The sequence below is a fragment of the Ixodes scapularis genome, unplaced genomic scaffold (genome assembly GCF_016920785.2).
Source record: "Ixodes scapularis isolate PalLabHiFi unplaced genomic scaffold, ASM1692078v2 PGA_scaffold1__304_contigs__length_218370807, whole genome shotgun sequence".
In the NCBI taxonomy this organism is placed as follows: domain Eukaryota; kingdom Metazoa; phylum Arthropoda; class Arachnida; order Ixodida; family Ixodidae; genus Ixodes; species Ixodes scapularis.
This window is the reverse complement of record NW_024609846.1, coordinates 24,067,590-24,081,839: the sequence shown is the minus strand read 5'-3', so window position 1 is coordinate 24,081,839 and position 14,250 is coordinate 24,067,590. Positions and strand designations below refer to the sequence as shown.

The window sequence follows — 14,250 nt, the reverse complement described above, 5'->3', positions numbered from 1 at the left end:
GGGTCTGTCGGCGCAAACGAAGCAGTACAAGGGGAGCGAAGCGAGCGTCCGTTGCATACTCAGTAGAACGGTTTAAAAAACGGGAACGAATACAAAACTCAAATTCGTCTGCTGTTTTCTTTTTTTTTTTTTTTTTTGCAGGAGTTGTGGTGACGTTAGAATGCCGGTCTCTGATTGGTTCTAAATGAAGGATAGTGAGTAGACCTTGAGGCAGCTTGTTTCGAGATCTACCCACTATCTTTCAATCAGAGCCAATCAGAGCTCGACGTCTTTCTGATGTCGCCGCAGCTCCTGCAAAAGGAGCAGGCGACTTGCTCTCCTTATACTCGACTGCATCGGCTCCAGTTCTCGCGACCGCCGCGGAGCCCATGTTTCCAGGGGCGCTGTGAAACAGAGCTAGTTCTAGTAAGGGTTGTCCCCACCTTCCCCAACGTTTCGTCTTTAGAAAATGGGTATTACAGTATTGGCGACAGCCTATAGTGCGAACATTCAGACACGCACTGCTTTTGACGGTATTCGTATTCTGCGTCGCATCCAACATGCCGATCTGGCGAAGGAAATCAGACGACATTTCTATTACCGTAAAATTTGCGCCGTTAGTCGTGACGGCCGGTCACGGTAGTTTGCTCGAAATCCGCCAGGTGGCAACTATATAGCTCTAAACTGCGAACTTTTGCCATAGTCAAATCAACCCGAGTGCTTGATTGTTTGCCTCGCTACCAGGACACGGAACCAGCAAGCCTATGAACGTGCACATGAAGGAGACCGTTGCGAGCGTGTGCAACGCTCAGGCGGTCAATGCAGCCTTCGAAGGAGTGGACTGCGTCATCCACTGCGCCTCGCTCATCGACGTCGACCTTTTCCCGGACGAGGAGCTCTTGGAAGCGGTCAACGTTCAAGGTTCAAAATTGATTGTACTTCGTGAATCGTTAGTGTTCTGCTGGAACTGAATGGAAGCGAACGTTATTCCACGTTTCAAGAGGTGCTCGGACGTTTTCTTCATAGTCCCCGATTTGCCTGAACATTAGCCAAGCATACCAAAAACCATCGATGAAATAGTAACAAAAAAATTTGCCCAAAATAATTTTTTAAGAAGTTATTGAATTTACAATTTTCATCCTCACCGGGGTTTGTAATGTGAAAGTCCCTACTGGCGACAATAAAAAATGAAAGACGTTTACAATTCCCTGTAATGCCGAAGTAGAGAGCAGCTCTTGAGGAAGAGGAGGGGAGGGGACGGAGGGAAAAGCATCTTCCTCCCCTCCCCCTCCTCCTCCCTCGTGACGTCACTCTTGAACCTAGTGACCCTCGTTACGTCACTCGTGAAGGAATCGTGACGGTCACTGTGAAGGTCGTGACCTTCGTCGGGACCTTCACGAGTGACCGTCGCGACGTCACTCGGGACCTTCGTGACGTCACTTGTGACTCTCGTGACGTCACGTGTGACGCCATTATGGCAAACGTCCCATAATGCAACGCGCAGTTAATTACGCCGACGGCGACGCCGCTCAAGCTGGAAACGGGCGCCTAAGAGCTGCGCTCTAAAAGTGACGTAAGGGGAAGGCAGGTGTTCCCTTTTTGGACTTTAGACTTGGTTCCCAAATGATTAGAAGTCATTTTCATTGTGTCAAATGAACGCTTCGGAATCTCCCTCCAGCACCTGCGCAGCAGCACGTAACAAATGCTCGGCACAGTCCATCTTTAGACAGCCCGCTCGACCTGCAAGCCAGCCTTCTTCTGACGAGACGGCACTGAAAAGCGCCGGTATAGGTGAATGTTGGTTGTGGCATCATTTTCCCTTGATTCACACACTTTCACCGAGCCCAATGGAGTGCAACTGCAACGGCTTGTGATGTTAGAGTTGCTATGGCAACAACTGCGTCGGCTCCAACAGAATCGTTTTTTAAGTGCGATTCACTGGATTCACACACTTGCGTTGAGCCCTTTAGCACGTTCTGTTGGGGCCAACGCAGCTGTTGTTATAGCAACAAGTCGTTGCAGTCGCACTTGGTAGCACTCATGCAAGTGTGTGAACCAGCCTTTATAGTCTGGTAATACCCTAGTTACACGGGCACCCTAAGCCGCAGTTAGGTTACCTTTCATACGTTTAACCACAATTACCACACTATTCTCTCGGACTGCTCTTTCAGAAGTGAAGAGTGCGCAAGGACAGCTTTGTCACGCTCAAGATGAGCAAGCGCATGTGCGCCCCGAGCTTCGACTGCATATCCACAGAAAGTCGTCCAAGAGTACAGTGTGGAAACTGTGGTTTAAGCATGATTGCAGTTAAAGTGAGCCCAACGTTATTATACTGTGGTAAAACATAACTGCAGTTAAGGGTGACCTAACTGAGGTTAAGTGTGCCCTGTAACCGTATTATTGGCTCCATGGGACATCGGCATACGCAGGGACCCGCAACGTGATCGAGGCCTGCGTGCGGCAGAGCGTACCCCTGCTTGTGTTCACGGGCACCGTGAGCAGCGGCCAGGGCGGGAAAGGCCAATCGGCGGCGACGCACGGCTACGCGGGGCCGTACGGCGAGTCCAAGGAGAGGGCGGCCCGTCTCGTGATGGCCGCCAGCGGGAGACCCCTGGCCGACGGTGAGCGACGGCCAACAGCGCTGTCTTGTGCACGATGTAAGATACATAGGCTGGTACGAAGCGGATCCGACGCTGTAACACGAGTCAGAAAAATCGTCACTTGCGCATAGAAAGCTCAATCTTTTCCCGAAAGTTAAGTGGTGCATTTTACCCGGTGAAATTTCGAGGCCTAGCTCCCTTCGTGTTAAAAAGTTAGACCAACAAACTTGCCAGGGTCAACGGTGAATGTGTTCGCGGACGATCGTGTTGGCGATGCGCCTAGATTGCACAGTGTTTCCAAATGCTCACAGGGGTCACGTGGTTTGTGCGCCGCGCTTGCAATACACAGCATGCTCGTGACGTCATATGGCACCGTACCAGCCGCCATGGCTCCCTATTATGCTCTTGTGTCCGCCTCTTCGGCAGCACACACTTCGAAACATCGAGTTTATTCTTTTCGGCATTTTTTTTATCAAGAACAAATTTGATGGTGCGAAATGTATGCTGCAGAAGGCACGGGCACAAGAGCATGGTACGGAGCAATGGCGAGCCATGTCCACGCTTTGAGCTGCTCGCTCCCCGTAAGCGTAGCAAGCAGACGGCACATTGTATTTTGTCTGCTCGCTTCACCGAGGGTAGTGGTGGACTACTCGGGCTCACGGCTGCTGGATGTGGTCAACGGGTGTGGTCGCGTACTTTTATGATGTTACTTCCAGCTTGAGGGGCCTCAGAGGGGCCTGAGGCAGGCAGCGCAAGCAATGTTCACGGCACCGTCGGATGGATGGGTGGACGAATGAACTGAACCCTTCTAATCGAGTGGCGGCGTGTGAATTAAGCTTAAAGCTTAAAAAATTAAGAATCGGTTTATTGTTTCATTTTTTATAATGCTGCTGCGTTTACCGCTTACAAGCTGTTCATTTACTGGACGTCCGCTTGCTTTGCTCGTAGGCTTCCAATTATGTCGCGAGCACTCTGTGTTCTTCTTCTCGTTGTCTTCTTTTCCGCGACATCACCTTTGCTACATTATCCCCTTCCCGTCTTCTGGAATTTTATCCAGGTTTAACGAAGTCCTTCATACAAGGACAGTCGATCACGGTGAACCACGAGAGCCCTGGATCGATCGTTTTGACGTATGCGATAGACCACGTCACTGAGCCGTTTCACGATTGTAAAGGGTCCTTGCCAGTGACGTTGCAGCTTTGGGGACAGTCCTCGTTTCCGAATCGGGTTATACAACCCTACCCTGTCGCCTGGTGAGAAAGGGCGTGTTATGACGTGTGCGTCATTCTGGCTCTTCATGCGAGCGAGGCCGCTCTAGAGCCATTGTCGAGCAAATGCGTGAACCCGCTCGAGATTTGTTCTCAGTTTGCTCACGAAAGACACAAGGCCTGTGGCCGGTTCTGGTGCTCGTGGGATGGTTAGTCCACAGGGCATACGAAGGTCATGGCCGAGCAGCATCATCGCTGGCGTATAACCGGTGTCCTCGTGAGCTGGTGTACATACCGTACAGCGTACAAAAATAGGTGTACGATGCTGTCCCAGTCATCTTGACGATCATTTACAAACATCGACAGATATTGTAAAATGGTGCGGTTCATTCTTTCCACCAAGCCGTTTGGCTGCGGGTGGAAAGGTATGGTCCTCGTCTTGGCGATGTTGAAGATCTTGCAAACTTATTGAAATACGTTAGATTCAAAGCTTGACCCGAGTGAATGCTCTTGAGATTCAAAGCCTTTATCCGAGTGAATGCTCAGGGGCGCCCCGTACCTGGTGATTCAATTCTTCACCAGGGCGTCACCAATTTCGGGGGCGGTCTGATTTGGAATTGGAATAACCTCCAAATAAAGTGTGTGAAGTAGTCAACAAGGACTAGCAAGAACCTTTTACCAGATTTAGATCGGGAAAGTGGGCCTAGCACGTCAATGACAAAGCGCTCAAAAGACGCCCCCGTAACATGCTCTGGAAGGGGTGCTCGCTGTTTGGCGTGAGGTCCTTTACGGGAGGCGCTGTCGACACCACTGCTCCACGTCACTGTGGCACTGCAACCAGTAGAAGCGTTGGCGAATCTTCTTCATTGTCCGATTCACGCCTAAGTATCCGCCTTATGGACTTCTGTGCAGTTGCTGAAATACGTGGGCGCAGAGTGTGTCTGGCAGTACCAGTTGCCAGACGACAAAGCCACCCGCAGCGGACTCCCAGCGTCGATAGAGAACGTTGTCGCGAAGGTATAAAGAGTCCCATTGCACCAAGTAGCCCTTAAGGGTAGGCGATAAGCTGGATACCTGTTTGCCTTGAGGTCATCTATTCTTCATTTTCCATTGTATGAGCAGGCCGATGTCTGGATTGTCAAATTGAGCCGCCCGGAGACTTTCCGGTGTCCACGCTTCGTTGCCACAAGGAATTGCTTTGAGCGAGATGCAGCTGCGTTTTTCAATGCTTGTGCATTGCTTGCACGACTTCTCACCGCATGGGTGACGCGAAAGGCATTGGTGTGGAGTGAGCCGGGGCGATTCTGTATGTCGAAGTTGTATTGGTGAAGGCGTTCCAGCCATCGGGCAACCTGCTCATCAGGCGTCTTCAAACTCAAATACCAAGTTAATGATGCGTGGTCGGTTCGGATAATGAATTTCCGTCCCAGAAGATAATGATGAAAATTGGCTATGGCCTTGATGGGGGCCAAAAGTTCGCGTCGGGTGGTGCAGTAGTTGCGTTCTTGCTTTCTTAAAAACACAATGACTCGCTCATGGCCATCTTGTTCTTGCGATAGTACAGCACCGGCTGCCGAGGCGCTAGTGTCGGTGTCAAGGACGAATAGTGTTGTGTCTTTTGGGAAGGCAAGAGTTGGTGGAGACGTGAGGGCCGTTTTGAGTGCCTCGAAGGCCAGTTGGCATTTTGGGGACCAGACAAACGGATATTTCTTTTCTGTCAGGATATACAAGGGCTTTGTGATGTGGGCGAAACTAGGGACGAATCTTCGGTACTACGATGCCAGCCCAATGAAGCTTTGAACGTCAGCGGTGGATCTCGGGGTTGGCCACTCGGCAATAGCAGAGAGTTTCCGAGGACCTATGGAAACCCCGTCCGTCGAAAAGATGTTCCCGAGGTACTCAACCTGCCTTGTGCACAGCGAAAATTTCTTTGGTGTAAGAAGAGTGGTTGTTTGGGCGAGTTGGTTTGACATCTTATACAATCTTGTGCGCAACAAAGACGAGGACAAAAGCAGAGAAGAGGACACAACAAGGCGCAACTTTCAACTGAATTTTATTGAAAAATGTGTTCCGGTATATATAGTCTCAACCATCGTTACAATGACAACAAAAAGACTTTTGTCTTTTTGTTGTCATTGTAACGATGGTTGAGACTATATATACCGGAACACATTTTTCAATAAAATTCAGTTGAAAGTTGCGCCTTGTTGTGTTCTCTTCTCTGCTTTTGTCCTCGTCTTTGTTGCGCACAAGATTGTATTTGGTGTAAGCTTTAGGTTTGCCTTTTGAAGTCGTGCAAGCACAAGCTCAAGATTCGCCAGGTGATCGGAAAATGTCTTGCCCAATACCGCAATGTCATCGAGGTATACAAGACAAACTGTGCCTATGAGACCATGCAGGCAGGGCGTTGCAGAGCCCGAATGGCATTACTCGGAATTGATATGAGCCATGACCTGTAGTGAAGACAGACTTGTTCCGCACGCATTACAAGTAATCAAGTTACTTGTAATCGATTACTTTTTGGATTAATTTTGTAAATAATTGATTACTTTTAGTAGGCAGTAATCGCAATAGTAATCTGATTACTTTTTGAAGTAATAAAATTATTTGTAACCGTTACAATTTGTCCACGGGACCCCCCCCCCCCCCCTCCCCCTCGGCACACGTCTTTTTTTTATGAAATGACAAAAATAAAATTTGCTTTTTTTTAGAACTGAAAAAAATAAAGATTTTTGCGGAGCTGTAGGAAACGAGGTCAATCTCTTTCTATGTACAGTTTCTGTGGAATGTCCGTTTCTGTTTTGTTTTTTTCGAGCTGGGGGGGGGGGGGGGGGGGACTGGGAGTGGGAAGCCCCAGGTAAGCCACAGTGCGTGACAAAGGCCATTCAGGGCGAAGTTTGAGGAAGCAGAATGTAGCTTTGTGAGTCCTTCGTTCAAACTAGCCCCCTCACGCACACAGGTACAAAAATTAAAAAAATTAAAAATCCTGCTTAGGGTACCTACTCGCAGCTCGTAGGAGAACCAGAACCGAAGAATGCCTAAAGCGGATGCAAAATATAACAAAGGCAGTTGAAATATTTCCCCATTTTCCCTGCGATTACGAGACGGAATGTCCATCGAGCCTGAATGTCCAACGAGACGGAAGATCCAATAATGGATATTCAGGCACGTTGGACATTCAGGCTCGTTGGACATTCCGTCTCGGTTGGACCTTCCGTCTCGATGGACATTCAGGCTCGTTGCACATTTCGTCTCGATTGGATCTTTCGTCTCGATGGACATTGAGGCTCGTTGGACATTCCGTCTCGGTTGGATCTTTCGTCTCGTTGTACATTCAGGCACGTTGGACATTCCGTCTCGCCTGTCACGTGCTAGAATAATTTTCCTTCTTAAATGTGCAAACTTGTGTGCATATTTAGTCCGCGTTCCTGCAAGCATTGCTGTATTTTCATCATACTAAAATGTCGTGCCACAAAAGCCGACGTTGACGGACCGACAAAGAAACAGAGCAGACGCAAATATTATAATTTCATCTATAGGAAGGCTTGATGGTTAGTTAGCTGAGTGCCGATGCGCAGCTATGCACCAATCGGTTAAAGGTGTCGATTGTACGACGTGAAACGCTCCTTTGATATTAATAGTTCAAATGTTTGGAATGTTCCAATGACATTGGTCAGCCAGTTTGAAATATAATAGGGATGCAATGTCCGCGTGTTCTAGTGCATCGCAATTGGGGAACGTCTATGAAAGCCACGCTTCAGATCCCAGGAATTTCTAGTTCAGTCCTCATCTCTGCCCATTTCGATTTATATAGATGAGCTACATGCGGAGACCCGCATTGTAAACGCATGACCGCCCGCCAGCGCCACTGACTATGCGCAGAGTCAATATTTAATTTTTTTTTAAAGCACCTTTGGGAGCTGTGGGTGCGAGGCATCAACAGTTTGCACAAGCGTAATTTCCCACAAATAAAAAAAAATATAGATATCTTTTTTTAAAAAATGAAATCTACGTCTAACGCGTCCATAAATGCATGGGGGGGGGGGGGGGGGTGACCCGACAATTCCTGAGTAAATGCAGAACAATTGTGTGGATTTGACAAATTTTTATTTTTGTTCGTTTATCTTTAGAACAGACAACTACTCACTCACTTTACACTGCAGTCGTCAGTAATTTACATACGCATGCATTCCCTGCAAATAGGTTTGTATGTCAGTGAGTAGAGCGATAATACTAGTGTCAAGCAGTGCGCAACTTTTTTTTTGTTGCATGTGACATGCATAGTGGTTTTCAGAAGCCCATGTAATTTAACTGGCTTCTGGAAGCACTCCAAAGCTCGACATGCTGTCGAGGTAGTTCATGACGTCTTGGTAGGTAGGAGCTTGACTGCTGATAAAGGACGCGAACGCATCTGTCTCGGCGTGCAGCCGAAGGTTCACACCCGGATGTACTAATAGCCTACATCATCTGTGAATATAACAATAGATCGTTCCACGTGGCTTTCTATTCTTGTAGAATAAGCGAATTGCACCACGAATTCAGTCACTTCGTCGAAATTCCATTGGTCTCTGGACAACTGGAAGAAAGACAATTCGTCGAATAGGGCAATTCGCCCTAGGCCGATTCGCAGAATGAAGAATGGGGCGAAAGTGCCCGTTTGTCGAACTGTCTAAAAAGAATTGATTAGGGTTGGGTGTGTAGATTTCCGGTGACAGTAGGGGTCAACAATGAGACCTTCTTTCCAAAAAAAGAGAGGATGGCAAATGCAGCTCTCAGAATGGGCAGGGGTCCGATAGTGAATCGTACCCAACCCAGGTACGATTCACTATCATGTTATCATTCAAAATGATAAAAGTCGGGTTCTTCGTGAATATGTTCACTCGCAACTCTAGCATTATGGAATTTGGGAAGACCGAGCGAGGGGCTGACTTCCTGATACCGTGGTCATATGTGCACTTGTAGTGTGCGCAAATGAATAAATCACGGTCGCACTGTTGTAGCGGCTTTATGACAGTTAGAACCAGTTGAAATCCGATCGCAGCCTTGGTATGCTACCTGGGCGCGTATCGGTGCGATTGCTGCATGCCACGTGACCAGAAAAGGCAGAAATGACGGAAGCCAATCCTAAAAAGTATTGATTATTAATCTTGCCTACTTGTTGCTTAATACATGGTTCACTGCGACAGCAATCGCTTTGGTGGCCGAAGCATGCGAAACTAATCGTTGCGATAAGCGTCAATGTGCCGAATCCTCCGGACAATCACCGGACAAGAGCTCACCACTTGAGGGCATTACCTGCACAAAGGCTTAATGAAAGGAACGTTGTATTATATCACTGATTTTAATATGAGGATCGAATTTTTGTTTCTGGGGACCGAGAAGTCCAATCAGAAATGTCTAAAACTTTCACGTTTGTTTCGCAAAAAAGAAGAAAACAAAAAATACAATTTAGTGTAATTACACATACTATACCGACTTCACAGAACAATATAGATAATACTAAAAATTCAATCAGGCGTTTTTCTCCCATGCGAGGGACATCATCTTTGCGGGACTAGGAACACGAATAAGAAAAATACAGCAACTCGTGCATTACGGAAAAACTGTGGCTGAGGATAAGCACGATTAACGATTCTAAGAACTCTCGTGGGTCCCACATTTGTTTCCGCTCCAGAGAAACGACACTTCTAAAATCAAACGCGTGACAGATTGTCAATGGTCAACGAGTTCGGTCTTTTATCTTGTAGCATGTGTGACCTTTTAAACGTCATTTTTTTTAACTTTAGAAATCATCTTTATATATAAGTATATAAAACGAACAATAAATACATTGTTTCGGGGGGTTTTATGAAGTGTGCAAACTACACGAGCGTAATTTTAATTTCATTCTGAGGACTTCACAGAGGCAACGTCAGAGGGACAAGCTCAGCGGCATACCAAAACAGCCGTGCATCAAAAATCCCGGTACTGAAAAGCCCGGTGCCGAAGCGAGCACATACCGAAATGATCGCGCACCGATATCTCCGCACCGAAATGTCAGGTTCCCCATTTCATCGAACGCATTTTTTCACCGCCGTAACTATCAGTAATGCTACAATTCAACAAAGAAATGTCTCCTAAATTCTTTGGAAGGTTCATTCTATATCCGTTGGATATTCAGACTCGTTGGAGATTCAGGCTCGTTGGACATTCCGTCTCGGTTGGATCTTTCGTCTCGTTGGACATTCAGACTCGATGGACATGATTACGAGACGGAATGTCCAACGAGCCTGAATGTCCAACGAGACGAAAGATCCAATAATGGATATTCAGGCACGTTGGACATTCAGGCTCGTTGGACATTCCGTCTCGGTTGGATCTTCCATCTCGTTGGACATTCAGGCTCGTTGGACATTCCCTCTCGGTTGGATCTTTCGTCTCGATGGACATTCAGGCTCGTTGGACATTCCATCTCGGTTGGATCTTTCGTCTCGTTGGACATTCAGGCACGTTGGACCTTCCATCTCGCCTGTCACGTGCTAGAATAATTTGCCCTCTTAAATGTACAGACTTGTGTGTATATTTAGTCCGCGTCCCTGCAGGCATTGCCGTAGTTACATCATACTAAACTGTCGTGCCACAAAAGCCGACGTCCACGGACCGACAAAGAAACAGAGCAGACACAAATGTTATAATTTCATCGATAGGAAGGCTTGATGGTTAGTTAGCTGAGTGCCGATGCGCAGCTATGTACCAATCGGTTAAAGGTGTCGATTGTACGACGCCAAACGCTCCTTTGATATTAACAGTTCAAATGTTTGGAATATTCCGATGACATAGGTCAGCCAATTTCAAATATATAATAGGGATGCAATGTACGGGTGTTCTAGTGGATCGCAATTGGGGGACGTCTATAAAAGCCGCGCTTCAGAACCCAGGAATTTCCAGTTCAGTCCTCATCCCTGCCCGTTCCGATCTATAGATGAGCTACATACGGAGTTCCGCATCGCAAACACATGGCCGCCCGCCAGCGCCACTGACTTTGCGGAAAGTCAATATTAAATTTTTTAAAAGGAACTTTGAGAGCTGTGGGTGCGAGGCATCAAGAGTTTCCACAAGCGTAATTTCCCACTAATAAAAAAAAATATAGATTTTTTTTTTTTTTAATAAAATCTACATCTAACGCGCCTGTAAATGCATGGGGGTGGTGGCTGGTGTGACCCGACAATTCCTGAGTAAATGCGAAACAATTGTGTGAATTTGAGAAATTTTTATTTTTGTTCGTTTATCTATGGAACAGACAACTACTCACTGTACTCATCAGTCGTCAGTAGTTTACATACGTATTCACTGAGTAGAGCGATAATACTAGTATCACACAGTGCGCAACTTTTTTTTTCTTTTTTTTTTTTCATGTGACATGCATAGTGGTTTTCAGAAGCCCATGTAATTTAACTGGCTTCTGGAAGCACTCCAAAGCTCGCCATTCTGTCGGGGTAGTTCATGACGTCTTGCTGGGTGGGAGCTTGACTGCTGATAAAGGAAGCGAACGCATCCACCTCGGCGTGCAGCAGAATGTTCACACCCGGGTGTACTAATAGCCTGCATCATGTGTGAACATAACAATAGATCGTTCCACGTGGTTTTCTATTCTTGTAGGGTAAGCGTATTGCACCACGAATCCGGTCACTTCGTCGAAATTCCATTAGTCTCTGGACAACTGGAAGAAGGACGATTCGTCCAGATTCGCAGAATCAAGAATGGGGCGAAAGTCCCCGTTTGTCGAACTGTCGAAAAGAGTTGACTAGGGTTGGGTGTGTAGATTGCCGGTGACAGTGGGGGTCAACAGTGAGACCTTCTTTTCAAAAAAGAGAGGATGACAAATGCAGTTCCCAGATTCGGCAAGGGTCTGATAGTGAATCGTTCCCGGGTTATTCAAAATGATAAAAGTCGGGTTCTTCGTGAGTGTGTTCACTCGCAACTATAGCATTATGGAATTTGGGAAGACCGAGCGAGGGGCTGACCTCCTGATGCCGTGGTCATATGTGCACTTGTAATGTACGCAAATGAATAAATAACGGTCGCACTGTCACAGCGGCTCTGTGACAGAGTTAGAACCAGTTGAAATCCGATCGCAGTCTTGGTATGCTACCTGGGCGCGTATCGGTGCGATTGCTGCATGCCACGTGACCAGGAAAGGCGGAAACGACGGAAGCCAACCCTAAAAAAGTATTGTAATAATTATTAGTATTACCTACTTGTTGCTTAATACATGGTTCACTGCAACAGCAATCGCTTCGGTGGCCGAAGCATGCGAAACTAATCGTCGCGATAAGCGTCAATGCGCAATCACCGGACAAAAGCTCACCAATTGAGGAGATTAGCTGCACAAAGGCTTAATAGAAGGAGCGTTGTATTCTATCACTGATTTTGATATGAGGATCGAATTTTTGTTTCTGGGGACCGAGAAGTCCAATCAGAAATGTCTAAAACTTTCACGTTCGTTCTGTAAAAAATAAGAAAACAAAAACTACAATTTAGAGTAATTACACATACCACACCGACTTCACCTAATAATAATGATAATACTAAAATTTAATCAGGCGCTTTTCTCCCATGCGAGGGACATCATCTTTGCGGGACTATAGAACACGAATAAGAAAAATACAGCAACTCGTACAATACGGAAAAACGGTGGCTGATGACGCTCGTGGATCCCAAATTTGTTTCCGCTCCAGAGGTACGACCTTCTAAAATCAAACGCGTGACAGGCTGTCAATGGTCAACGAGTTCGGTCTCAGATCTTGTAGCATGTGTGACCTTTTAAACGTCTTTTTTTTAATTATAGATATCATCTTTATATTTAGATGTATAAAACGAACAATAAATGAATTGTTTTGGGGATTTTATGAAGTCTACAAAATATACGAGCATAATTTTAATTTCATTTTGGGGACTTCACAGAGGCAACGTCAGTGGGTCAAGCTCAGTGGCACACCAAAACAGCCGTGCATCAAAAATCCCGGTACAGAAAAGCCCGGTGCCGAAGCGACCACATACCGAAATGATCGCGTACCGATATCTCTGCACCGAAATGTCCGGTTTCCCATTTCATCGAACGCATTTTTCACTGCCGTAACTATCAGTAATCCTACAATTAAACAAAGAAATATCTTCTAAATTCTTTGCAAGATTAATTTTATATCCGTTGGATATTCAGACTCGTTGGACATTCAGGCTCGTTGGACATTCCGTCTCGGTTGGATCTTTCGTCTCGTTGGACATTCAGACACGTTGGACACTCCGTCTCGATTGGACCTTTCGTCTCGTTGGACATTCAGACTCGATTGACATTCCGTCTCGATTGGATCTTTCGTCTCGTTGTACATTCCGTCTCGCCTGTCACGTGACCGATTGGACATTCAGGCTCGTTGGACATTCCGTCTCGATTGGACCTTTCGTCTCGTTGGACATTCAGACTCGATGGACATTCCGTCTCGATTGGATCTTTCGTCTCGTTGTACATTCCGTCTCGCCTGTCACGTGACCGATTGGACATTCAGGCACGTTGGACATTCCGTCTCGATTGGACCTTTCGTCTCGTTGGACATTCAGACTCGATGGACATTCCGTCTCGATTGGATCTTTCGTCTCGTTGTACATTCCGTCTCGCCTGTCACGTGACCGATTGGACATTCAGGCTCGTTGGACATTCAGTCTCGTTGGACATTCAGGCCATAAGCGATGGACATTCCGTCTCGATTGGATCTTTCGTCTCGTTGTACATTCCGTCTCGCCTGTCACGTGACCGATCGGATATTCAGGCTCGTTGGACATTCAGTCTCGTTGGATATTCAGGCCATAAGCGGTCGGTACGCCCATGCACGTGGCCAAGGCGCGAGGAGCTACCATCTCGACTCCCTTGTAGAATGAAAGGAAGTATGGTGCACGTGCGTTGCGCGCCTACGCCACCAGGGGGCAGGACCGCTGGACCAAGGATGTACAGAGCGCGACGCTGTTAGCGCGAACAAGCGATCACCAGTTTTCTGTGTTTTTCTCAGAAAGAGCTCATTTAGGGCTCTCATATAAGGGGTAAACTTTTGTGCCCACTAATACTCTTTCCTAATAAAATGCGAAAAGGCGCCGTTGTCGTGTTCGCGCTAACAGTGTCGCGATATGTGTACTCCCAGAGGAAACCAAACCATAGAAACGCGTCTAAATTGAACGTTTGTTTTGGAACGCCGTAAAATGCTGCGCCTGCCTCCTATCTTTCGAAAAGGAGATGATTTAGTAAATGATGCTTAGAAGGTTTCTAATCGGAAACATGTTCTTCACTTATAGAAACATATTAGTTATGCATCTTCACTTATAGAAACATATTAGTAAATTTATTTAATTTCTCAGTTAATTTGTATATTATTTTAATCCCCAACGTTTGACGTAAATAAAAATTCGTTCCCAATCTTTCTTCTTCTTTTTTTTGA

General features: G+C 46.6%; 1 protein-coding gene across 1 annotated transcript in view; it reads left to right on the top strand.

Annotated features, from left to right (window-relative positions):
- Nucleotides 1-755: 755 nt before the first annotated feature.
- The window catches only part of LOC115311602 (3 beta-hydroxysteroid dehydrogenase/Delta 5-->4-isomerase type 3), a 29,831-nt gene continuing 16,336 nt past the window's right edge, over nt 756-14,250 (top strand). Inside the window, exons 1-2 of the mRNA XM_029970320.4 lie at nt 756-900; nt 2,409-2,600. Of these exons, the coding sequence (XP_029826180.2) occupies nt 756-900; nt 2,409-2,600 (337 nt within the window). The remainder of the gene's footprint in view (nt 901-2,408; nt 2,601-14,250) is intronic.